The sequence below is a fragment of the Puma concolor genome, chromosome E1 (assembly GCF_028749965.1).
Source record: "Puma concolor isolate L17-30 chromosome E1, mPumCon1.1.hap2, whole genome shotgun sequence".
Classification (NCBI taxonomy): Eukaryota; Metazoa; Chordata; class Mammalia; order Carnivora; family Felidae; genus Puma; species Puma concolor.
In genome coordinates this window covers 52,598,308-52,623,791 of record NC_141680.1, presented here as the reverse complement: position 1 = coordinate 52,623,791, position 25,484 = coordinate 52,598,308, and the positions used below count along the sequence as shown (strand labels likewise).

Sequence of the window (25,484 nt, the reverse complement as noted above, 5' to 3'; positions counted from 1 at the left end):
GTTTATTTATTTATTTTGAGAGAGAGAGATCATGTGGGAAGGGTAGAGAGAGAAGGAGAGAGAGAGAGAGAGAGAGAGAGAGAGAGAGAGAGAATCCTAAGCAGGCTCCACACTATCAGTACGAACTACAAACCGTGAGATCATGACCTGATTCAAAATCAAGAGTTGGCTGCTTCACCGACTGAGCTGCTGAGGCGCCCCAAGATTCATCCTTTTTTAAAAAATTTTTTTTAACGTTTATTTATTTGTGAGAGAAGAGAGAGACAGAGCATGAGTGGGGGAGGGGCAAAGAAGGAGGAAGTCACAGAATCCCAAGCAGGCTCCAGGCTCTGAGTCGTCAACACAGAGCCCGACACGGGGCTCAAACCCACAAACTGTGAGATCATGACCTGAGCCCTAGTTGGATGCTTAACCGACTGAGCCACTGAGACACCCCAAGGTTCATTCTTATTAAATAAAGCCTATGTTTCTAGGTATATTGTTTTATTAAGAAATTATATTTGCTATTATTATTCCTATGTTACTGCTAAATATAACCTGAAAGAGAGATTCTTGTTCAGTGAATACCAAATGTTTTAAAAAAAAAAAAAAAAAATCAGCGCTTTCTTAGCACAAGCAACAGAAGAGCAAAACTCAACAAAACATTCTTGGCTAATTGAGAGAATGACATTGTAAATGGTGGTGTTTTTCTTTCACCAAAGCTCACTGTCAAGTAACGGAAGGAAAAACCACATGTGAAGGTTCAATGTTCTGGGAGAAAGGCTTTGTAGCTTTTCAGGCCGCCATTAATGCTGCTATCATTGAAGTGAGTATTAAGTTAAAGAAGGCTAATCGCGCTGTAAGTTAACTTTTGATGCACGGTGCTGTATTGGGTTGTCCTATCTTATCATTGAATTTATCCACTTAATTTATTTGGCACAATGCACTGGACAACTGCTGTATTTAAGCCATGACACTAAGCCCTGAGGATCAGGAAATAAGGACAATACAGGCACTTTTCTCCAGGGATGCTGGATAGTGAGGGGATAGAAATATGGATATGGAGTCGTCATAAGAGATTAGGTTCTATCAATGATGGAATTATAAATGCTGTGCAAGGCAAACAATGAAGCAGGAGATACTCTGATGAGAAATGTCAGCGGAGATGACTGACAGAGGTGACATTTCAGTGGTGACTTTGAGCAAGAGTAGAATTGTGTCCCTTAAAGATGGTAAATAGACATGCTCTAAGGAGTCAGGACAAAACTTGGAGAGTTCCAGGAACTACAAGGGGCCAGATCACGAATGAGCATGGATATTTAAACATGGAATGCACATCGTTTCTTATAACTGAGAGACAACGTGCGAGGTGATGATTAGCTTGATGATAACAATTTGTTCACTGATACCTTCCCTTAGATCACGACAAATCGCTCAGTGATGGAAGAGCTGATGTCAATTACTGGTATAAATATGAAGATACTACCTTTTGTTGCCCAAGCAGGAGTTGCGACTGATTTTTTCATATTCTTCTGCATTATTTCTTTTTCTGCCTTCATTTACTATGTATCAGTCAATGTTACACAAGAAAGGCAATACATTAAGTCATTGATGACAATGATGGGCCTTCGAGAGTCAGCATTCTGGTAAGTTACATGGTAAGTGAAGTGCAATCTATCACGCGACCTAAATAAACACAGCAAGCTAGCCAATTGGACTCCCTATGAAGTATCCTATTTAAACTTGATTCTTGCAGAAAGCAGTGCATTATAAATGAATGGAATAGATTCAAGCAAGTTTGGTAAATGCAACTTTTCCTACTTCTTTGAATTAAGAAAGCCTGATTCCATAGATGTCTGCTGATACCCGGGTCACTGTGCAATAGAAATGATGGCTCTCAGTCCCTAGTTGCCATACGTGAGTGAACCCAAATGTGTGAGAACTTGAGGTTTCTAATGTTTGATGAAATATACATTTCAGAGGTCTCATTAGATGGGGTGGTTGATATCGCCCATGCGTTGAATGAACCAACACTCTGATGACACTGAATGAACAAGCCCATTAAGCTCTTTAAGCACAGAGATTTCTGAGTGGAGGAAGTTAGAACCGAGGCCTGGGTGGCAGGAAATCAGGGGTGTTCTCCTTCTGAGCGTTACCTCCCCGAGCAAGCTACTTAATCTCTTTAAACCTCAGTGTTCTTTTCTGTGAAATATTGGTCATAGCATCTATTTCCGTTGGCTGTGAGGATTACAGAAGAGAATGTATTTGAAGTGCTTTGCATTGAGCTTAACAAAAAGTCAACTGAATATTAGGTGGCACTCGATAGAAATTTGGGAAGGATCACAGTCTGAGAGGGCAGTAGATGTAAGTGAAGAAACCAAGGAGTGAATCCCCAGTTAACAACAACAAATTTTTAACGAGTTTAGCCAAGGGGTGTATTTGAGATAAAGAATAGTAAAAGCATGAGTTCTGGACTGAAAAAAGTCATGGTTTGAATTTGCTTTTTTTGCACACTGATGTTATTCTCAATAGTAAGCAAGATTTGTAGAATATACAGAATAGATCTAGACATATGCCATGTAGTCTTTAAAAGAATGTTAGGCACTATTCAGTTGAGTAAGAAAATCCCACATATTTTTTCTTTTTTTTTTAATTTAAATTTTAGTTAACATACAATATGCAATATTGTATGTGCAATATGAGTTTCAGGAGTGGAATTCAGTGATTCATCACTTACGTGTAACCCCCAGGGCTCATCCAACAAGTGCCCTACTTAATGCCCATCTCCCATCTAGCCCATCCCCCACCCACCTCCCTCTGTCAACCCTTAGTTTGTTCTCTATTGTTAAGAGTCTCTTGTGGTTTGTTTCCTTCCCTCTTTTCCCCTCTTTCCCATATGTTCATCTGTTTTGTGTCTTATATTCCGCACATGAGTGAAATCATATGGTATTTGTCTTTCTCTGATTGACTTATTTTGCTTAGCATAATACATTCTAGCTCTATCCGCATCATTGCAAATGGAAAGGTTTCTTTTTTTTATTTAAATTCAAGTTAGTTAACATATAGTATAGCATTGCTTTCCAGAGTAGAATTCAGTGATTCATCTCTTACACATAACACCCAGGGCTCATCCCAAGTGTCCTCCTGAATTCCCATCACCCATTTTGCCCATCCCCCGACCCAACACCCCTCCAGCAACCCTCAGTTTGTTCTCTGTATTTACAAGTCTGTTATGATTCGCCTCCCTCTCTCCTTTTATCTTATTTTATGTTTCCTTACCTTCCCCTATGTTCATCTGTTTTGTTTCTCAAAGTCTACATATGGGTAAAATCATATGATATTTGTCTTTCTCTGACTGACTTATTTCGCTTTGCATAATACAATCTAGTTCCATCCATGTTGTTGCAAATGGCAAAATTTCATTCTTTTTGACCACTGAGTAATATTCCTATATATGTATATTCATATATATATATATATATATATATATATATATATATATACACACACACACACACACACACACACCACATCTTCTTTATCCATTCATCAGTCGATGGACATTTGGGCTCTTCCCGTAATTTGGCTATTGTTGATAATGCTTTTACAAGTACGTGCCCCTTCAAATCAGTATTTTTGTATCCTTTGGATAAATACCGAGTAGTGCAATTGCTGGGTTGTGGATTAGTTCTATTTTCAATTTTTTGAGGAACTCCCGTACTGTGTTGCAGAGTGCATTCCCACCAACGGTGCAAAAGTGTTCCCCTTTCTCCAGATCCTCACCAAAACCCGTTGTTTCTTGTGTTGTTAATTTTAGCCACTCTGCCCAGTGTCAGGTGGTATCTCATCGTGGTGTTGACTTGTACCTTCCTGGGGATGAGTGATGTTGAGCGTCTTTTCATGTGTCTGTTCTCTGGAAAAGTGTCTATTCATGTCTTCTGCCCATTTCTTAACTGAAGACCCCATGTTTTAATGCTGCCAATTGATACCAATTCTATTTATTTATTTCCTCCAGAAATGTTTAAGTGAGTACAAAAGTGGAGAAAATGGATTGCTGGTTTGGTCTAGAATGGGAGTTTTGTCTGGTGTCTCTCTTTTTGTACAAAAATTGTGTAACTCAATACTGAAGGAAACTTTGCTCACTGTGTTTTTAAAAGAATAGAAGGGGCACCTGGGAGGCTCAGTGGGTTAAGCGTCCCACTCTTGGTTTCAGCTCAGGTCACGATCTCACAGCTTCGTGGGTTTAAGTCCCACATTAGACTCTATGCTGGTGGCACAGAGCCTGCTTGGGGTTCTCTCACTCTCCCTCTGCCCCTCCCCTACTCACTCTGTCTCTGTCTCTCTCAAAATTATAAATAAACCTAAAAAAAAGAATAGGGGCACCTGGGCGGCTCAGTTGGTTAAGCATACGACTTCGGCTTGGGTCATGATCTCGTGGTCCGTGAGTTCGAGCCCCACGTCGGGCTCTGTGCTGACAGCTCAGACCTTGGAGCCTGTTTCAGATCCTATGTCTCTCTCTCTCTCTCTCTCTCTCTCTGCCCCTCCCCCACTCATCCTCTGTCTCTCTCTTTCAAAAATAAATACACATTAAAAAATTTTAAAAAAATAGAAATCTACACACAGAGAAAAGCAAACAATATGCTAAAAAGAAGAGAGAAACCAAATAAATCCAATTAGGAAGGGGGTAAAAAAAAAATCAGGACTTTTCCCCCATAGGAAAAGGCTGTGACATTCTATTAATACCGCACACAAATGATATTTAGAAGTTTGTAGGACATGGGGAGATGAAGAATTTCAGATGAATAGAGTGATTGAGCAAAGGGAATCATTACAATTAGGCAAGACTTCTCAAAAACATGATGGCATTTTAAACTTTGAAGAAAACCAAGTGGTCATTGTGGACTCGTTATGAACCAGTTACCACATTAACCGCATAACGTACAACACTTCCCTTAATTCTGTGATTATTTTTCAACAGACAGTGAGGAAGTTAAGCGAGATTAAACAGCTACCTCTCAGGGCGGCTGGGTGGCGCAGTCAGTTAAGCGTCCGACTTCAGCCAGGTCACGATCTCGCGGTCCGTGAGTTCGAGCCCCGCGTCAGGCTCTGGGCTGACGGCTCGGAGCCTGGAGCCTGTTTCCGATTCTGTGTCTCCCTCTCTCTCTGCCCCTCCCCCGTTCATGCTCTGTCTCTCTCTGTCCCAAAAAATAAATAAAGAACGTTGAAAAAAAATTAAAAAAAATAAATAGCTACCTCTCAGGATCATATAGATACAATGAACAGGGGTAACAGAGAAACCCTGAGCCCACATCTGTATGATTAGAAAGCTGGTTCTCTCCCCCTATAAAGAATTTTCTTCCTGTTACTTTGCCGTTGATTGCAAGAAAAATGTATTTTCATATCCATCTATGTTTTTGCATCTATCTATGTCCTATGCGTGTGTGACTATCTGTATCTATATCTATTCTATATCTAGTCATCCATATCAAGGGTTAACAAACCATGGCCCCTTTATGTACCGTCTGCAAGCTAGGAATGGTGTCTACGAAAATGCCTTAAAAAATCAAAAGAACAAAAATATTTTATGGTACACAAAAGTTCCTACGAAATTCAGATGTCAGCATCTACACATTGTCTGCACGTTGTCTGTGCTGTTTCGGACCTGCAAAAGCAAACCTGAGTAGCTCTAAGAGACTGTATGGTCTGAAAAGCCTAAGAGATTTACTACCTGGCTCTTCAGGGGAAAAGTTTGCTGAAACCCGCTTCATCACCTGCTTTTTTGTCCACGGGCTTTATATTTTACTGAAAGAAGAAGTCCAGAAACTATACATCATCATGGATGTCTTCCCAGAAAACGTCTCCCAATTAACCTCATTATATCACCCAGTCTGTCTCTTTCTTCTTTTGCAATTAGCTACCCATTTTACCTGTTTACTTGTTCATTGTCTACCTTCCCCGGTCACCTATGACCTTTGGGGACAGAGAAGTTTTCTACTCTACTAGCTGTTGTATTCCCTTAACTCTTGATTTATGGTAAGCTTCCCAAATCATCTGCAGAGTACGTGAATAAATAAAGTGATAAAGTACCAGCCCTCTGAACTGATGCTTAGTTTCTGTGCTAGGCTCTGCTGGGGGTTGATGTATGGTGGCTTCAACTTTATCGTGGCCACTTTGATGGCTCTTATTGTGACATCCGCCCAAGTCGTCGTCCAAACTGGCTTCGTGGTGATCTTCACTCTCTTTCTCCTCTATGGCCTGTCTTTGGTGAGTTGGTGAATTTAATCTCTCTCTCCCTCTCTCTCTCTCTCTCTCTCTCTCTCTCTCCCTCTCCTTCTCTTTGAGAGAGTCATTTCCCTCTGCTTCTGATCACACTTGTTTCTGTTCACGGTATTTGAATCTTTGCACGGGACAGTGTCTGGGGAGGGGGGGGGAGGCGGGGAGGAGGAATGGATATCACATACTTTTGTATTATGAATTTTTTTTCATTATGCTGGTGATGATTCTCAGAGAATTACATACTACCTGAACTTTTTCTCTCCTCTCAGATAACTTTAGCTTTCCTGATGAGCGTGTTGATAAAGAAACCTTTCCTTACGGGTTTGGTTGTCTTTCTCCTCACTGTCTTTTGGGGGAGTCTGGGATTCACTGCATTGTACAGAGATCTTCCTGCATTTTTGGAATGGACCTTATGTCTTCTTAGCCCTTTCGCTTTCACTGTTGGGATGGCCCAGGTAAGAGTTAATGTAGCTGTTTCATTTTTTTTGTTTTTTACAAACATTAAAACAATTCTCTCTGAGGAATTCATGCTACGTGTTCTAAGCAACAAAATTTCCATCCACTTCCAGATACATCTAAGAAATGGGACAGGTTTTATTTTTCTCTCTCAGCATAAGTGGCTTGGTTTTAAGTCACTAAATATAGACTGATTCTGTATTATGGATGTGGTCCAGCTTGTACTTTTCATGGGCTGTCCCAGTGAACATTTAACTGACTTAATGCTCAGGAAACATGACCTTTAATATTATCACAAGTATTTGACAACCAGGAATTCAGTAGAAATAAATTTTTATTTCTAATTGGCCTGATGTATACGAAACTGAACCTCTTCTCAGCAAATCTGATTCCAGGTGTGACGTCATAACCGTAAAATGCTACGTGTATCTCATGATAATAAGAAAAACTTTCTTCTGTCTTCTGCCCAACTACTGAAGTGCTTTTCACTCCTCCGTGTTTCTATTTTCAGACGGCGTCCCCTGTCTGGAACGCCTCCTTTGTCCACATCCTACACCTGAAGGAATTCTATAGGCAGCCAGCCTCTCCTTTGAGTTTTTACTTCTCAGAGGACTTGCCTACTTCTGCTCATGGATCTCTAAGCCTTTAGTACCTCCTTCCACTGACTTCCCAAATCGCTTTTTAATTAGATGGTTTCATTGCTATGTCTTTCAATAAATTAGAGCTCTGTAAAGATAGGAACTATGCTTATCTTTTCAATCCCAGTGTTTAGCAGAAACAAGACAAAAATAACTCTTAATACTCTATTTCCCCTTTTAAAATTCAATGGGTGTATCTTTTTTCCAGCTTATACATTTGGACTATGACGTGAATTCTAACGTCCATTTGGATTCTTCAGACAACCCGTACCTAATAATAGCGACTCTATTCATGCTGCTTTTTGATGCTCTTCTCTATTTGGCCTTGACATTGTATTTTGACAAAATTTTGCCCAGTAAGTAGTAACATAATTGTAATTCAATGCAATTTCACTCAGTGCGTTTCTTTAAAATATCTCTCTACCACATGTCGGATACCAATTATCCAGCATCGCTTTCAAAATTTCTAAAATGAGCCCAGAGGTATTCTGTGCTTTGTTTAGAGAACTGCTTTCTAAGATCTTGTTCTACCACAACGCTTTAGATTTTTTTTCTAAAAAGAGAGATTCATGGGATGCCTGGGTGGCTCAGTCGGTTAAGCCTCCGACTCCTGATTTCAGCTCAGGTCATGATCTCCTAGTTTGCGAGATCGATCTCTATGTGGGGCTCTGTGCTCAGCATGGAGCCTGTTTAAAATTACCTCAATTTTCTCTCTCCCCCCTGCGCCTCTGCCCTACTCATGCGCTTGCTCGCTCTCTCTCTCAAATAAAAACAAAATAAAAATAAAAAGAGACGCTTATAAGAAATTAAGGATAATTATACTCTTAGTGCTTGTATCAGAGCAAGATGGAAAAGCTAGTGCTTGATACTGGGTTTAAGGGTGTCTAAATGCTTCCCAAAGCAGCGGCCTTGATAAGCTGTCCCACGGCAATTCATCCTTAAAGCGGTGACTGATCCGATATGCAATTGCCTCCTGTTCGCACAGGTGAATACGGACATCGACGTTCTCCTTGGTTTTTCCTGAAATCCTCTTTTTGGTTTCTACACCAGAGGGCTGATCATGTGGCCCTTGAGAACGAAACAGATTCAGACTCTTCACCACCTAATGACTCATTTGAGCCAGTGTCTCCAGAATTCCATGGAAAAGAAGCCATCAGGTAATAAACACATTACGTGAAAGTGCACATGGAAAACAGGTCAGGGAACAGAGACCTAGGAGGAAAAACACAGATGTGACAGATTTTCCCAAGGGCCTCTTTGGGTCCACCATGCATGCATCCGGGCTGCTGTACTTACAAAAGGCCACACTCCTTGTCAAAAGCAACGTTGTCACCATTTACATTTACTGCTATCTTATGCAGAACGACAAATATCAGTGAATAAATAACCTTCATGTTTCCATCTTTCTTTCTGCTTTTTCTTTTCTCTTCGTTGCGCTGTTCTCTTTCTGTGCTTCCTCGCCTTATAACAGACACTGTCATCCGTGTCCCTTGTTATGCTTATCTCCTTTTTCTCTGACACACTTGGTGTCTCCCCTCCTTGCTTTCTGATTAAGAAGATGAAAAGGAAGAGGCAGATGATGCAGCAAAGGGGAGTCAGGCATCCAGAGACATGGGAAGAAAACCCAAGTTAGGGTACTCACAGCATGAACGTCCTCCCTTCTGAGATGATGCCCGTGTTTTATTCAATGCTGGTTACTGTATTTCCAAACAACTAGAAATCCCTCAATTCCCCGGGTCTCTGCCCCAAATTTGCTCACCGTGCCATTTGCTGGCGTCTCCTCAGTAAATCCTTTCCGGCCACCTGGGCCTGCGTGAGGGAAAGAGCCCCCAGATTTTCTCACAGCCCCAAAGACTTGATTTCTCAATCCTCTATCTACTTACTTCTACAATGTCCTTAAGACATTCTCCTCTTTTTTCCAGAATAAGAAATCTTAAAAAAGAATATAGAAAAGGAAACCACGAAAAAGTAGAGGCCTTGAAAGGTAAGACACTAACCTCATATTTGACAAGGCTGTTTGATCTGGTGACCACGCCTCACTGTTGCATTGTCTTCATGGAGATACAAAATACTGCTACTCTCCTCCATTGCAACACATCATGTTTCCTTCCAAGCAAGGAACCGTATAACAATTTGAGGGGCGCCTGGGTGGCTCGGTCAGTCAAGCGTCCGACTTCAGCTCAGGTCACGATCTCGCGGTTTGTGAGTTCGAGCCCCGCGTCGGGCTCTGTGCTGACAGCTCAGAGCCTGGAGCCTGCTTCGGATTCTGGGTCTCCCCCTCTCTTTCTGCCCCTCCCCTGCTTGTACCCTGTCTCTGTCTCTCCAAAATAAGTCAATAAACATTTAAAAAAATATATAACAGTTTTAGAAAGTCAAGGTGTGCCATAGATACCTTAGGGGTTTGAAAGATGTATGACTATGTCATGATACTCTTTACTTTCAACTCATCCCCTCCCTAGTCCTAGTATATGATCTTTATTTTTTTTCAATGTTTTGAACATTTATTTATTTTTGAGAGAGACAGAGTCCGAGTAGGGGAGGGGCAGAAAGAGGGAGACAGAGGATCTGAAGCAGGCTCCGCACTATAAGCACAGAGCCTGATGTGGGGCTTGAACCCATGACCATGAGATGATGACCTGAGCCAAAGTCAAGAGTCAGCCGCTTAACCAACTGAGCCATCCAGGCACCCCTAAATGATCTTTATTGTCAGCCCATTTTTAATGAGAAAAGTGCTCTTCTCCAAAAAATCATTAATCACGTAATAATACACCAAGACAATGCTACAGCTGTAAAATGTGTATCATAGGAGATAGCGTTTTGTTTTATTTTTATTGTTTCTTATTTATTTTTTGAGACAGAGACAGAGAGAGCACAAGCTGGGGAGGGGCAGGGAAAGAGGGAGACACAGAATCCAAAGCGGGCTCCAGGCTCTGAGCTGTCAGCACAGAGCCCGACGTGGGGCTCGAACTCATGAACCACGAGACCATGACCTGAGCTGAAGTCAGATGCTTAACCGACTGAGCCACCCCGGTGCCCCAGGAGATGCCATTTTAAAGGGAAGAATTTGGGGATGAATTTTATTTTGAATACTGCTAGCCAAATATGCACACGCTATAAGAAATTATAAAAATTTTGGAGAATGTAAGGTTAATATGTAGCTCTGAGTGGGATTTTTTTTGTTTTTGTTTTTGTAATAATGCCAGGTCTGGTATTTGACATATACGAAGGCCAGATCACTGCCCTCCTTGGTCACAGTGGAGCCGGGAAAACGACCCTGTTGAATATGCTCAGTGGACTGTCGTCCCCAACGTCAGGTGAGACACAATTATGGGCAAGAACGTGGGCAAACGAATGAACTGTGCATTTCATTAGCTAATTCGTTTTGCTGGTTCATTTTAATAGTTCGTAGTTTCATTAACTATTAGTCACACTCGGGTACTTAAGAGAAAAGTTTTACAGGTTTTTTCAAGTTATTCTTTTAATAAATGTATGCCCTATTTATTAGGAAAATCTTTGTGGTGTAAATATTTCAAGATGAAAAGCTTTATATTTACTAATTGGCATTCTGACTGGTTTAAGTGAATCTTGAGCGTTACATTTTTAGTCAACAGGGTAGTCCTTATAGGGAAATCTGCATATAAGACTCTAGTGAGGGGCGCCTGGGTGGCTCCGTCAGTTAAGCATCCGACTCTTGATTTCGGCTCAGGTCATGATCCCAGAGCCATGACATGGAGCCCCATGATGTCATCAGGCTCTGTGCTGAGCGTGGAGACGGCTTCAGATTCTTTCTCCCTCCACCCCCACCCCCCAAAAATAAATAGAAGATTCTAGTGATTGTTTTCCACTTGTTTTTCACTTTAAAATATCTTAAATGAACGTGTTGTCCTGATGCTAACCGTCAAGTGTTATCCTCACGCTAACCGTCAACGTTTCTACTTCTAGGTTCAGTCACCATCTATAATCACAGCCTTTCGGAAATGGCGGACTCGGAAACCATCAGCAAGCTCACTGGAGTCTGTCCACAAACCAACGTACAATTTGGCTTCCTCACTGTGAGAGAAAATCTCAGGCTTTTTGCCAAAATAAAAGGGATTCAACCACATGAAGTGGAACAAGAGGTAGAGGGACATATTCAATATCACACAGCCATGAACATGAAATTGTTTATCTAGAAAACTCTAGATGTATACGTGCTATTTCTACACAGTTCATCATGTAAACAGCAAAAGGCCCTTAGCAACGAACAGCAAAACGATAGTGGTGTTTTTTTGTTTTGGGTTTTTTTTTTTTTTTTGCTGCTGTTTTGTTTTAATTTTTATTTATTTTTGAGAGAGAGAGAGAGAGAGAGAGAGAAAGAGAGAGAGAGACAGAACACGAGCAGGGGTCGGGGAGAGAGAGGGAGACACAGAATCCGAAGCAGGCTCCAGGCTCCGAACTGTCAGCACTGAGCCTGACGTGGGGCTCAGGCTCAGAACCGCGAGATCATGACCTGAGCTGAAGTCAGACACTTAACCAACTGAGCCACCCAGGCACCCCAATAGTGTTTTTAAAACAAAATGTTGGGTTTTAAACTAAACATCCTTTTTTTCTTTCCTTCTTTCTTTTTCTCTTTCTTTCTTTCATTCTTTCCTTCCTTCCTTCTTTCTTTCCTTCTATCTTTCTTTCTCTTTCTTTTCTTTCTTTCCTTCCTTCCTTCCTTCCTCCTTTCCTTCTTTCTTTCCTTCTTTCTTTCCTTCCTTCCTTCCTTCTCTTTCTTTCTTTCTTTCTTTCCTTCCTTCTTTTTCTTTCTTTCTTTCCTTTTCTTTCTTTCTTTCCTTTTCTTTCTTTCTTTCTTTCTTTCTTTCTTTCTTTCTTTCCTTCCTTCCTTCCTTCTTTCTTACTCTTCTTTCTTTCTTTCTTTCTCTCTCATTAGGTACAACAAGTTTTAAGGGACTTGGAGATGGAAAACATTCAAGACATTCTTGCTCAAAATTTAAGTGGTGGACAAAAAAGGAAACTAACTTTTGGGATTGCCATTTTAGGAAACCCTCAGGTAAGTGGGGCCAAAACTACTGGTGAATGAGATTGAGGAGTCTGGAACTATTGTATTCAATTGGACTGAATTTGCAAATGGTAAATGCAAGAGAACTGTTCAAATGGAAAATTACGGACTAAGGTATTTCTCCCAAATACATTTACACGTCTATTCTTTTTTTTAAAATGTTGCCTGAAAGGGGAAAATGATTTACATTTCTCTATGGTGCAGGTTTTACTATTGGACGAGCCAACTGCCGGATCAGATCCTTTGTCAAGGCACCGCGTATGGAACCTTCTAAAAGAGAGGAAATCTGATAGAGTCATTCTCTTCAGTACCCAGTTTATGGATGAGGCTGACATCCTGGCTGGTAATTCTTTTTTTTTTTTAGATTCCCCATATGAGTGAGATCGTATGGTATTTTTCTTTTTCTGTCTCTGACTTATTTCACTTAGCCTAATGCCCTCAAGTTCCATTCATGTCATTTCATGGTGGTTCTTGGTTTTCTTTCATGTATCTTAGTGAGAAATTAGGGAGGATGTGCACAGTATGTGTAGATAAATTCCAACACAACTGCCTTGCGTGTGACTGTCATGAACCAAGACAGGAGACTTGCTGTCACTCTTCTGAGCATCTACATCTCCATGCACCTTGTCCCATAGATGGATTCTGATCCTGTTGCAAAATAACTCATCGGTTGTAAATATGTAGCATGCTCTTAAAAATATCTTCTGTTTTATTCAGTAGGAATGTCAGGTGGCTTGAAACAGAGCCTCTCATCGTGTGATAACTTTTCTAGAGAGATTAGAGAATAAACTAATGTATCATTTTAGTTACTGGAGGATGAAGAAACTGGCTTACATATGACTAGAATTAGAATGCAAGTATCTGAGTGGATCATGCTCCTAAAATACACTATTTATGGATGGATCTGTTCTTTGGTAAACAATGAGAGAATTACCTTGTAATGCAATTTCTTGTTTTTATTTTCCGCTTAGATAGGAAGGTATTTATATCCAATGGGAGGCTGAAGTGTGCAGGCTCTTCCCTGTTCCTGAAGAAAAAATGGGGCATCGGCTACCATTTAAGGTACAGCCTGTGTTGTTGGGGACATGTTGGAACGTGTCGGGGACAGGAGATCTCAGTATCGGTAGGTTAGAAAAGGCTACAAAATTATGAAGACCATTTCAAGAGAGCCGTGTTAGAATGACCCCACCACTGACCTTTCTTAGCAAGAATGAAGCAACAAGTAGGATCGTAGGCACGGATATAAGGATGAGTGAGCTAAGTTTAAACAAAATTTTTGGAAAGTGTTTTCACAACCTATCACTTGCAAAGAGAAATTTGGTGACATTCCAGGCCTTCCTGATCATTTTTCCAACGCTTACTTTTGTTCACTGTGACAATCTCAGTAGTCTCCTCTCTGTTCTCCTTGACTTCATCTTCCCCCTCATTCGTTTCTATCTCCTTCTCTTCCTGATAATAATTAGTATGCTTATTTAGTAATGTCTATCACTTATCCCATGTTGGCTGTATTCTGCATTCTTGCTACGATAATTTATGTATGGAATATTCATATAATCATATTTAATCCCTCAGATAACTGTAAGAAGATGGTATTATTAGCCTCTGACATGTCAGAGAGTTTTAATAACCTGCCCAGTCTCACATCATTTATAAGTGGCAGAATCTTTGGACCAAGATTCTAGGTGTGGCGTGAATCTCTTCCTATACTTCCCACTAAAAATATTAATATTTCTTAAAGCATAATTTAAATCACTTCATCCTCAGTGGTTAAATGTGGTTAAATTCCCTCCATTATTTAGTCTGAGTGTTTAACCTGTTCAAATCTATCATTCCATCGTGATTGCTTAGTATGATCCAACGGAATCAGTACTTTCCAACTAAAATGAACCACTTGTGGGGCACCTGGATGGCTCAGTCAGTTCAGTGCCCAACTCTTGATCTCAGCTCAAGTCTTGATCTCGAGGTTGTGAGTTCAAGCCCGCATTGGGCTCCGTGCTGGGCATGAAGCCTACTTAAAAAAAAAATAAAATAAAATGAATCACTCGCTGTTTTCTAAGTATGTTCCATGGTTTTGTTGTCTTCTCTCCGCTTAAAGTGGGATGTCTGTTTGACATGTCCTCCTGCGACCCATTTTAACCAAGTTCACGTCTTATCCATTCTTTTATTTATTTACTTAGAGAGAGAGAGAGAGAGAGAGAGAGAGCACTTACAGGAGGAGCAGAGCGAGGGAGAGAAACAATCCCAAGCAGGCTCTGTACTGTCAGCGTAAGGAGCCCGATGCAGGGCCTGAACTCATGAACTACGAGATCATGACCTAAGCCCAAATGGAGTTGGATGCTTAACCGACTGAGCCACCCAGGTGCCCCCCAATCTTGAAGGTCTTTTCTGAATATTTTCTCCTTAATAAGTATTCTCTTTTCTGGAACCCTGAAAACACTATTTTGAATTGTTGCCTTAGACAATTTACTTAACTTCTTTGATCCTCAGTAATTTCATTGATGTAATAGTGGTAATAATACCCACATTGCAATTAAGACTAAAAATATTGAATGAATGAATACTTGACAAGGTGCCAAGTGCTTAACTGACTTAGCTCTACTTCCCTCACTCACTTCTTCTATAATTTGGTGCTTTATATTACTGTTATGTTCCTAACTCCTCTAGGGAATGTACTGTATTCTTTCTGTTTGGGATCCTGGATAGCATATCACATAAGGGCCTTGTAAACACAAGAATAGTTTTAATTAAAATGGATTTTTCAGGTTTATGTCATCAAAGTCAACTGTGATGCCCTCACCATTTGATAGCCTCAGGAAATTTCAATGGGTGTGACTAAAAATGGTGTTTCTAAAATCCAATGATGGGGTGCCTGGGTGGCTTAGTCCCATAAGCATCTGACTTCAGCTCGGGTCATGATCTCAAGGTTCATGGGTTCGAGCCCCATGTCGGGTTCTGTGCTGACAGCTCAGAGCCTGGAGCCTGCTTCGGATTCTGTGTCTCTCTCTGGCCCTCCCTTGCTCTCACTGTTTCTCTCTCTCTCTCTCTCAAAAATAAATAAAACATTAAAAAAATTTTTTTTAATATGTAAAACCCAATGATTCATGAAGAACTTTATATGTTCTCACCACAAAGGCAGATCACCTTTGACTTGAGTGAGTTTTGGACCAAAAAAAAAAAAAAAAATTAGATAACATCTATTGAGGGTTTACTTGGTGCAAGGTTTGGTACGATCACACGCATGCTTTATTTTATTCGGTCTTTCGAGATTCTTTGAGAACTGACTATTGGAAAACTGAATGGAATTTTGATGGAAATTTGGAAACTCGATGCTGGAAGACATTAAGCCTGACTTCTGGAATGTATATCAGTGGGACATAGGACCATGTTCTTAATGACTGTACCATACCCCCTCTGTCTTTGTTTTCACCATGTTCGTGGTTTTTGCAAAACCCTTTTATTGCAAAAGGAAAGTTCAAAACTGAGCTTGTGGATAGATGGAGACCAAATCGGGCATTTCTTCCACTTCACCCCCGCCGACATCTAGCTGATACATCTCTTGCCTCCAGAGAATAACCCTTGAGTTATTATCCCTACACCAGTGCCTCTAGATTATACAGTTTGGACTATATCATTGTGGACTCTGTCTGGACTACATATTTTTAAGTCTTGCTTATTCCATGATCCTAGCTACGTGTATATTTTTGTCTCATAAATATTAAGGAAGTGACAAACATACCACAATTGTTTGTAGATATGGTGGTGGGTAAAAATGGCTTTAACACACTCTTTTTAAACGTCAGTTTGCACCTGAATGAAATGTGCGATCCGGACAGGATAACATCACTTGTTAAGCAGCACATCCCTGAGGCCAAATTAACAGCGCAGAGTGAAGAAAAGCTCGTATATATTTTGCCCTTGGAAAGGACAAACAAATTTCCAGGTAACAGAACGTAGACACCACGGAATGGTTTTTAATGATGTTACTAACAGTAACAGCGGCATTAAGAATGATGGCTGACATCTTTATGCTTGCTAAGTGCATGGAACTGTGCATTAATCATTTAATATCCCCCAAAGTCCCTGCTAATATTAGCCCCGGTATCCCCAGAATACTTATTAGTAAACTGAGCCCAAAGATACTCAATATGTTTCAAGTGGAAATATGTGCAGTTAAGGGGTGCAGGAGAACATCAAGGTAAAATTAGGAATATTCAGGACATTTGTTTCAGGAATGAATGAGAGAGTGTGGTCTGGACAAGGAGAGGTCTGTGAAAAGAGGGCAGAGTACTGAACGGGGACTAAAGGAATAGCATGCCAAATGCAGATAGATGGTTTTATGATCAACATCGTGACGTAATGTTATAATCTCAGTAACTGAATAGTAATGACGATCCACCTGTGTGTTGCCAAACATTCTAAATTCACCACTTTGAGGCAAGTACAAAAGCCCAGAAGCTCATTGCTATTCCCACTTTTCTACCTGGTCTCCCAATATGCTTTCATTTGCCAAGAGTTTTGAGGTAGATTGCATTTTTTTTTTTAAGTGTAACCATGAATATGTGTGTACTTGGGCTTCAAGGAATTTGCCAACTTTTAATGGAGGATACTGGCTCCATTGGTACCTGCTTGAATCAATACGCCTGCATTAATAATCATGGCTAATATAGAAATATAGCATCAGACAGTGGAGTGCAGTGGTTGAAAGCTGGAATTCTAGAGCCAGACTGGGGAGATTCAAATCGCAGCAAGGCTGTTCCTAGCTCTGTTATCCTGGACAGATTATATCACTCTTCTGTACCTCAGTTTCCTTATTTGTAAAAAGGGGATAACGATAGTATGAGCTTTGTAGTTCCTCAGTTATGAGGATTAAATGATTAATATACTTAAATCGATTATTAAAATATTAAATATAAACACAGCACCTGGAAAAACACCTGACATGGAACAGCATCTAAGTTCACAGCATCTAAGACAGCTTCAGCTGTAGGAGGTGCTACCCAGAAAGACACGGAAGGAAACAATGCTGCCACAGATGACCATAGGGGAAGGGAAGGAAAAATAAGATGAAAACAGAGAAGGAGGCAAACCATAAGAGACCCTTAAATACAGAGAACAAACTGAGGGTTGATGGCGGTAGGGGGTGGAGGGATGGCATATACGGGAGATGGGCATTGAGGAGGGCACTTGTTGGGATGAGCAGTTGGTGTTATATACGTAAGTGATGAATCATGGGAATCCAGTCCTGAAGCCAAGACTACACTGTATGTTAGTTAACCTGAGAATAAATTTAAATAAATAAATAAAATGACACGCCAGCATTTCCTGATGCATGCTCATTTCAAATATGTTGAGAAAAGATGAAATGTATTTATCTTAGAATCAGTGAAGTAACTGTACTCTTGGACACATGCACCACGTCTTGGATACACGTATGCTTGTGAAAACAGAAATCTTTATGAAACCCACGAACCCAAGCATTCCATGATTATGTTTTAAATGCATTTCAAAGGAGGGGTGCACAATTTAGAAAAAGGCTGAAAAAGAACCAACCCTTAGAACTCATTGGACATCATGACTACATCTGTATTCTTTATTTATCTAACACACCGTTACGATAGAAACCTTTCATTTCTCCCAATATTTGAATTATCTTTTATTCTACTTCCAACCTTCCTGAACTACCCAAAAATTATTTCCAGTATCTTAAAAAAAAAAAGTAACCTTCAAAATCCCTAAAAAGACCTACCTTCTTTGAGAACTCTGTGTAATCTTCATATCATGGTCAGACACTGGATAAGAGAGAGAGAGTGAATGCAAAGTTATATACATTGTTTTCCCTTTAATTTATATATATTTTTAAACTAAGGATGATTGCATAGCACCTAATTGTCTCTATAAACATTAGTTCTTTTGCATGTGTTATTAAATTGCCTACCAGTTATTCCTAACAGCATTCTTCTCTCAGCTTTGGGGATAATATTCCTGAATTAATGGGGTTTTAAGACTGAACATTTCCTGCCTTAGTTCAGGCTGTTGTAACACATACCATAGACTGGGTGGCTTATAAACAACAGACACTTATTTTTCAGAGCTCTGTAGGCTGGGAGGTGTCAGATTTGGGTTCCAGTACGGTTGGGTTCAATGAGATACCTCTTGGGGGTTGCAAAGTACTGACTTCACCTTGTATTCCCACATGGCAGGGAGCCGGGAGGGGAAGCCAGCTTTCTTGTGACTCTTTCAAAGGCACTAATCTCATTTATGATTATACACCTCCTAATACCATCACACTGGAGGGTAGGGTTTCAACATATGGATCTGTGGGAGGGACACAAGTATTCAGTCCATTTATTAAACTCCCCATAATCAAACAGAATTAATTTTTTAAAAAAGAGAGTAAACAAAACATAAGATTTTTTTGAAGAACACTGCATACGTAGTTTTCTAATGAAACACAGATGTTTACAGTTTTATACTCAAGACTCAGAAACACATTGTAGTTTAGGTTATTTTAGAAATAAGGGAATGTCTGTACCATAGCTTTGTTTCTTATGAATGCTGTTGGCCTATCACACGTTTTCTATTGTTGAAGAATACAGCTATTACCAATCTCATTTCACATTATGTTCTTTTGATGTATTTTTGTGCTTACTTTTAGATCTTTACAGGGATCTTGATAGATGCTCTAATCAGGGCATTGAGGATTATGGTGTTTCCATGACAACGTTGAATGAGGTATTCTTGAAATTAGAAGGGAAATCAGCTATTGGTGAATCAGGTAAAAAAGCAAAACAAAAAGAAGCTTTAATTTTATCTTTCTGTAGACTACCCTATCTTGAAAATACACTTTGAATGATGAGGTTATATGCTTTTGGAGCTGCTCTGATTCAGTCTGGTCTTGGGTAAACTTAAAGCAGAGAAGAGAGGTATCTCTTCTGTCTCCTTCTTCCCTTTTCTCTCCATGCTGGCCCCCATTCTTGAGTTCCTGATTTTGTACCACATGTCTTACTAAGGGTATAGCATGTTGACAGTTACTTTTCTCGTATCAATTTGAGGATATTATTCCCACGTCTTCAGGTTCCATCGTTGCTGTTGAAAGGTTTGCTGTCAGAATAATTGTCATTCCTTGGAAAGTCGTCTCTACTTAATCTAAGGCAATTCCTTATTTCTGGTTTATGTGTCATCCTACTTGGCATACTCTTTACTAGCTTCTTTTCTTTTTTTTCATTTTCTATGTTTTAATTGATTGAGCAGGTTTTTAAAATCACCTCTTTCTCGGGGACCCTTGGGGGGCTCAGTCAGTGAAGCCTCAGACTCTTGATTTCAGCTCAGGTCACGATCTCATGATTATGAGATCAAGCCCTGCGTGGGCTCCAGGCTGACAGCATGGAGCCTGCTTGGGATTCTCTCTCTCTCCCTCTCTCTCTGCCCCTCCTCTCCTCCCACATGCATGCTCTCTCTCTCTCTCAAAATAAATAAACTTAAAAAAAAAAATCAGGACGCCTGGGTGGCTCAGTCAGTTAAACATCTGACTTTAGACTTCAGCTCAGATCATGATCTCACGGTTCATGTGTTCGAGCTCTGCTATGAGCTCAGAACCCACTTGGGATTCTCTGTCTCCCTCTCTCTCTGCCCCCTACTCTCTCTCTCTGGCAAAATAAATAAATAAACTTAAAAAAAAACACCTCTTTTTCCCTCTTATCCACTTTTGAAGTTATATGCTTATGGTTATACTTAACTTTTAATAGACATAGATTATTGCTTTCTAAAAGTCTAGAGTAGATCAGTTGCTCTAGGCTTGTCTTCCAAAAGAGGTCACTTTGGTTTTTAATTTTCAATCATGACTACTAAAAAAAGTATTGTCTCTACCAATTTCGTATTTTTGGGGCTGGGGGGTGGTGACTGGAGAGGGTTCTATATATACCAGCTTTTCCACCTCAGTCAGAAACACTAAATAGCTTATCTTTTTGCAATGAGTAGATTTTTCTAGGCTAAATATGGATTTCTTTTCATTGATTTCCTTAGAATGAACGAAGTCCTTTAAAGCTGTAGACAGAAAGCTTTTTTAAAAGAAAACACAAGGGGTGCCTGGGTAGCTCAGTTGGTTAAGCATCCGACTTCAGCTTAGGTCATGATCTCACTGTTCGTGAGTTTGAGCCCCATGTCCGGCTTTGTTCTGACAGCTCAGAGCCTGGAGCCTGCTTTGGATTCTGTGTCTCCCTCTCTCTCTGTTCCTCCCCCACTCACATTCTGTCTCTCCCTCAAAAATAAATAAAGATTACAAAAAGAATTTTTTTAATAAAATGCAAGATTTCTTTTATTATGTCATTAGTTTTTCTTCTTGTATTATACCTTATTTACTGACTTACTTATTTTGCTTTGTTTCCTTTAATAGTTGCTCTAGGGGTGCCTGGGTCTCTCAGTCCATTAAGCGTGGGGCTTTGGCTCAGGGTATGATCTCGCAGTTCGTGAGTTCAAGCCCCACGTCAGGCTCTGTGCTGACAGTTCAGAGCCTGGAGCCTGCTTCGGATTCTGTGTCCCCCTCTCTCTCTCTCTGCCCCTCCTTTACTCACACTCTGTGTCTCTTTCTCTTTCTCTCTCAAAAGTAAATAAACATTTAAAAAAAATTTTTAAGTTGCTCTAGAAATGCCATGAATTAGGTTATTCACATCTTTGCCCAAGATTTCTACTCTGACACCATTTGGTGAAAAGATACGGTCATAGAAACACATAAGTAAAGCGTATCTAAGCTGACGCAGCATAAATTCCTGATTTTGTGTTTTATAGACACTGGAATTTGGGGAGAGTTACAAAGTCCTGGGACGAAAGACACCGGGAGCCTTGTTGAGCTAGAGCAAGCGTTGTCCTCCTTTAACGAGACGAAGAAATTAATCAGTGGCATGGCTCTCTGGAGGCAGCAGCTCTGTGCCATAGCAAAAGTTCGCCTCCTGAAGTTAAAGAGTGAAAAAAAAACTCTGTTGACCATGTGAGTACCTGAGGGTTTCAGATATGTTTGGTCCGTGCTCTGAGCCCTTGCTTACGGTCTTTCGCAACACAGAAAGCAATTTCTAATTACTTTGGTGGGTATGTAATTAAACCAGGTTAACCGATTGGGGGGTTTCTGTTAATTTCACACAGAACATGCTCTCCCCAAAGGGTTGAAATAGTGTTTCAGAAGCATGGCAGTTAGCACGTAGGTCCCATCCCCCAGACTTGCCTCTTGACCCAAGGAGCCCTGTGCCAGCCTGTGTCTTCGCCCCAGCTTCATGCTGCTGTCTGGAACCCGCTTGATTTCCCTATAGCTTCGGGGGTCTTCGCTGAGTAATACGTCCTTGCAAAAACCCTACTCTCCAGGCGGGACTCATTCAGAGAAAAAAACATTTGTTAGCACCTCTGTCTAACACGCTATGTTTGCATATCTGCCACACTTATCAAAATAAATCAGGCGTGAGATTTGGCTCTGGGGGGGGTGATTTGTTTCCTTTAATAGTTGCTCTAGGGGTGCCTGGGTCTCTCAGTCCATTAAGCGTGGGGCTTTGGCTCAAGGTATGATCTCGTACATACAAAAGACGTACACTAAAAACCACGCTACAAGATTAGGCAATATCAGCAAGCAGAGTGTTCAGTATGAGAAAGATTATGCTCCAATATGAGCATCGGAAAAGAACAATTTTCTACGGGGGAGAAATTGAATTTGGTGTAGGAAAACATAACAGTTAGTTAAGGAAAGAAAGAAGGATGGAAATTCAGGCAGAGAGGGCAGTACTGAGTCTGGAGCCACCTGAAAGGTCCAAAGGTCGATTGGTATCGAGTTAAGTGAATTACAACATAAAGTACACGGAAAAGTAAAAATAACTTTGATGCTATATTACATACAGCTGAAGAGCTGGGCTTTGTGAATAATGAGGAAATACTGACATTTTAGTTTTTATTTGGAAAGGTGATTGACATCATTAGCACAGATTGCCAGGAAACCTAATTGGGCAACAGCACAAAATGGTTTGGAAATAGAAGACTCTGGAGACAAGAAAAACAGTCATTGAGGACAATATTGAAAGAGGTCAGGAAGGAGATAATTCAGGTCCAGACTCGAAAAGAGTTAGAGAAAATGTTTCTAGGCACGTAATAATGACGATACGATAGACATTTTTTTTTTTTTTTTACGATTGACATTTTCAACCATTCAGAAAAGGGACTTTACCAGAGACAAATGAGCGGAAAATGATTGGTCCTTGGAACTTGGGTTTATGAGAAAATGTTGTAATTGGGAACAGGAGGGGGAAAAAGTTCAGAGTGTAGTGATACGCCTGGGCGTTAGTGATTTGCCAGCAACGGTGGTCCAGAAAAAGGGAGAAATGCAAGAGGGAAACAGAGGGAAGAAGTGGGAGCTGGAGAGAGATTTAAGAGTCCTACTCAGCCAGGGGCGCCTGGGTGACTCAGTCACTTGAATGTCAAACTTTGGCTCGGGTTGTGATCTCATGGTTCTTGAGTTCGAGCTCCCCATGGAACTCTTCGCCATCAACGAGCCCACTTCAGATCCTCTGTCCCCCTCTCTCTGCCCCTCCTCCTCTTGAGGTCTCTCTCAAAAATAAATAAGAGTCCTACTCAGCCAACATCATGAGCTTGAATGACATTTCCAAAAGCGGGGGAGGCTGGGGGGAGGCATTTAGAGAGAGAGAAAGGCCAAGCATAAATATGTAGAAGCCATTTCATTTTAGAAAGAAGAAATGGAGAGGAGGTGGGAAGCATGATTCATTTGTTTCGTTAGTGTCTATAATGTATTTCTATTATCATACCCATTATCTACTCAAACTGAAAAGTCTACAAAAGTCGCTATAGGTGAATTTTTTTCTTCTGCGTTCTCCTCCATATAGATTGTTGCTTTTTGGCATCAGCTTTTGCCCTCAGCTTTTGGAACATCTATTCTATGAGTTATATCAAAAGAGTTATTCTTGGGGACTGGCTCCTAATATGTACTTCCTCTCCCCGGGACAACCACCCCAAGTTCCTCTGACCCCCCTACTGGTCATCAATAAAACAGGTAAACATGAGGCTCAAATGTAACTTTTCCGTGTCGCTCCTGTTGAAGGATTCCCCGGGCAGCATAAACCATGAGGGGAAAAATAAAGTCTTGTATGTTTTAGAAAACACATATGAGGCCAGACAAGAAATTAATTTAAAAAGTGAAAAACTCAAGACTGGGGAGTTTCTTTTAGAAACAGTTTTGCGAGTTTACTTAAATCCTAAAGTGTATCACATCAAGCAACAAAAAGGGTTGTTGGTAGGTCACTGACTGATCTTTGAAGTCTTTCCATAACATGTTTTAAGTGTTATGCATTCTTGGGGTCTGGGGGAAAAAATCTGTTCTAAATTTCTAAGAACACAGAAGATCTTTGAGGATTATGATGTTAATTTTGAGTAGTATTTCTACATGAACAGAAATTCTATGTCAATAGCTAGACTCTAGGTAAAGTAATCTTGTCATACTTTCGATATGAGAATGGATTTGGGTATCACAACATCAATTCTGCCTTTCTAAGGAAATCCTTAGATGGTCATCATGGTAGGCTTTGGGTGACACCATTTAGTTTAGTCTTGTTTTGTGTTGTTGTTGTTTTTTTTAATATTACTTGACCATTGTTTGACTTCACTTTTGCTTCGTTTGATTTTTACCTTCATGATAGGGTCGAGCATTGATAACTTCGTACGTTCACTGAGGCAACAGAACATAGCTTTGGAAGTGGATGCCTTTGGAACTAGAAATGGCCCGAACGAGCCATCATACAATGGTGCGATCACTGTGTCAGGTGACGACAAGGTATGTTGGGCTCTGATCTCACCAAAGATGGGGGATGAATGCCATCGGAATAACACCTAACAACTGACATACAAGGCCGATTTAACACAAACAGGTGGGATATCTCTTATTTTTAGAGGAGAAGCTGTACTATTATTATTTACACAGCAACATATAATGAAATGCTATTTGATTGCATTCTTTATTAAATTGTATGCACTATTATTAATAATGAGTTTAAATCTTATCTACTGTGTTCCATTCGAATCACTAATTTAAACTGTATTCTCAATTGGATTTCAACTCAAATGTCATTTTGATGAATCCTCTAATAATAAATCTGATTAATATCTATTATGAACTTCAGTTTTGTTACCAAAAAAAAAATCAGTGCTCAATTTTTTACAATAGGCTTTTGTATATTTTTATGGGAAAAAAGCTCAAGTCTTACCTGCTGAACTCTATACAAATGGGTCAAATCTTCAGATAAGTATTTATGCTCAACTATCTGATATTAAAAAAAAAAAATGCCTTAGTTTCCTGCAACTTGTGGTTCATGAATCAGCATCAGCGGATCACTTAAGAGCTGGTTAGAAATGCAGACTCTGAGACCCCACTCCACACCTACTGGGTACCTGCACATTAATAAAATCTGCAGGGGATCAGTATGCTCATCAAAGTTTGAGAAGGACCGCCTTATTTGGCAATATTTAAGATTGGTGTATTTCATATAAAAAATGAACTTTGTATGGGGCGCCTGGGTGGCTCAGTCAGTTAAGCGTCTGACTTCAGCTCAGGTCATGATCTCACCATTTGTGAGTTGAAGCCCCACATTGGGCTCTGTGCTGACAGCTCAGAGCCTGGATCCTGCTTCGGATTCTGCATCTCCCTCTCTCTCTGTCCCTCCCCTGCTCGTGCTCTCTCTCTCTCTCTCTCTTTCTTTCTCTCTCTCAAAACTAAATAACCATTAAAAAAAAATTTTTTTTTAGTTGAAATTTCTGGCTACTCTTGAAAAAACCCTTCATGTGCAAATTCTGGCAGTCTGCATTTGGAATTGCAAAACAGTTGCCCAGTTTAGACTTGGACTTCATTCGTCTGTTACTCTTTCTCCACACGACTTCACTTATGTGTATTATCTGCCTAGACCCCATGGGAGTTTGGGGAGCGATCCTTGTAGTAAACAAATGAAAAAAGACGAAAAGACAATGTTATATGTATAAATCACGGCACGTAAGTCTCACAAAGCTTGACCATTGGCAACTTGTCAGAATTAATTTTCAGAAATAATTTCCATGCCAAT

At 40.3% G+C, this 25,484-nt stretch overlaps 1 protein-coding gene across 7 annotated transcripts in view; it reads left to right on the top strand.

Moving 5' to 3' along the window:
* The window catches only part of ABCA9 (ATP binding cassette subfamily A member 9), a 71,367-nt gene that overhangs the window by 19,187 nt on the left and 26,696 nt on the right, over positions 1-25,484 (top strand). For all 7 annotated transcript variants that reach the window (XM_086687867.1, XM_086687863.1, XM_086687865.1 and 4 more), the window contains 17 exons: positions 702-805; positions 1,399-1,625; positions 6,102-6,243; positions 6,525-6,710; positions 7,558-7,705; positions 8,335-8,506; positions 9,272-9,333; positions 10,553-10,663; positions 11,292-11,467; positions 12,262-12,381; positions 12,595-12,733; positions 13,362-13,452; positions 16,191-16,330; positions 19,046-19,165; positions 21,175-21,373; positions 23,262-23,428; positions 24,072-24,205. In XM_086687867.1, coding sequence (XP_086543993.1) covers positions 702-805; positions 1,399-1,625; positions 6,102-6,243; positions 6,525-6,710; positions 7,558-7,705; positions 8,335-8,506; positions 9,272-9,333; positions 10,553-10,663; positions 11,292-11,467; positions 12,262-12,381; positions 12,595-12,733; positions 13,362-13,452; positions 16,191-16,330; positions 19,046-19,165; positions 21,175-21,373; positions 23,262-23,428; positions 24,072-24,205 — 2,438 coding nt within the window. The remainder of the gene's footprint in view (positions 1-701; positions 806-1,398; positions 1,626-6,101; positions 6,244-6,524; positions 6,711-7,557; positions 7,706-8,334; positions 8,507-9,271; positions 9,334-10,552; positions 10,664-11,291; positions 11,468-12,261; positions 12,382-12,594; positions 12,734-13,361; positions 13,453-16,190; positions 16,331-19,045; positions 19,166-21,174; positions 21,374-23,261; positions 23,429-24,071; positions 24,206-25,484) is intronic.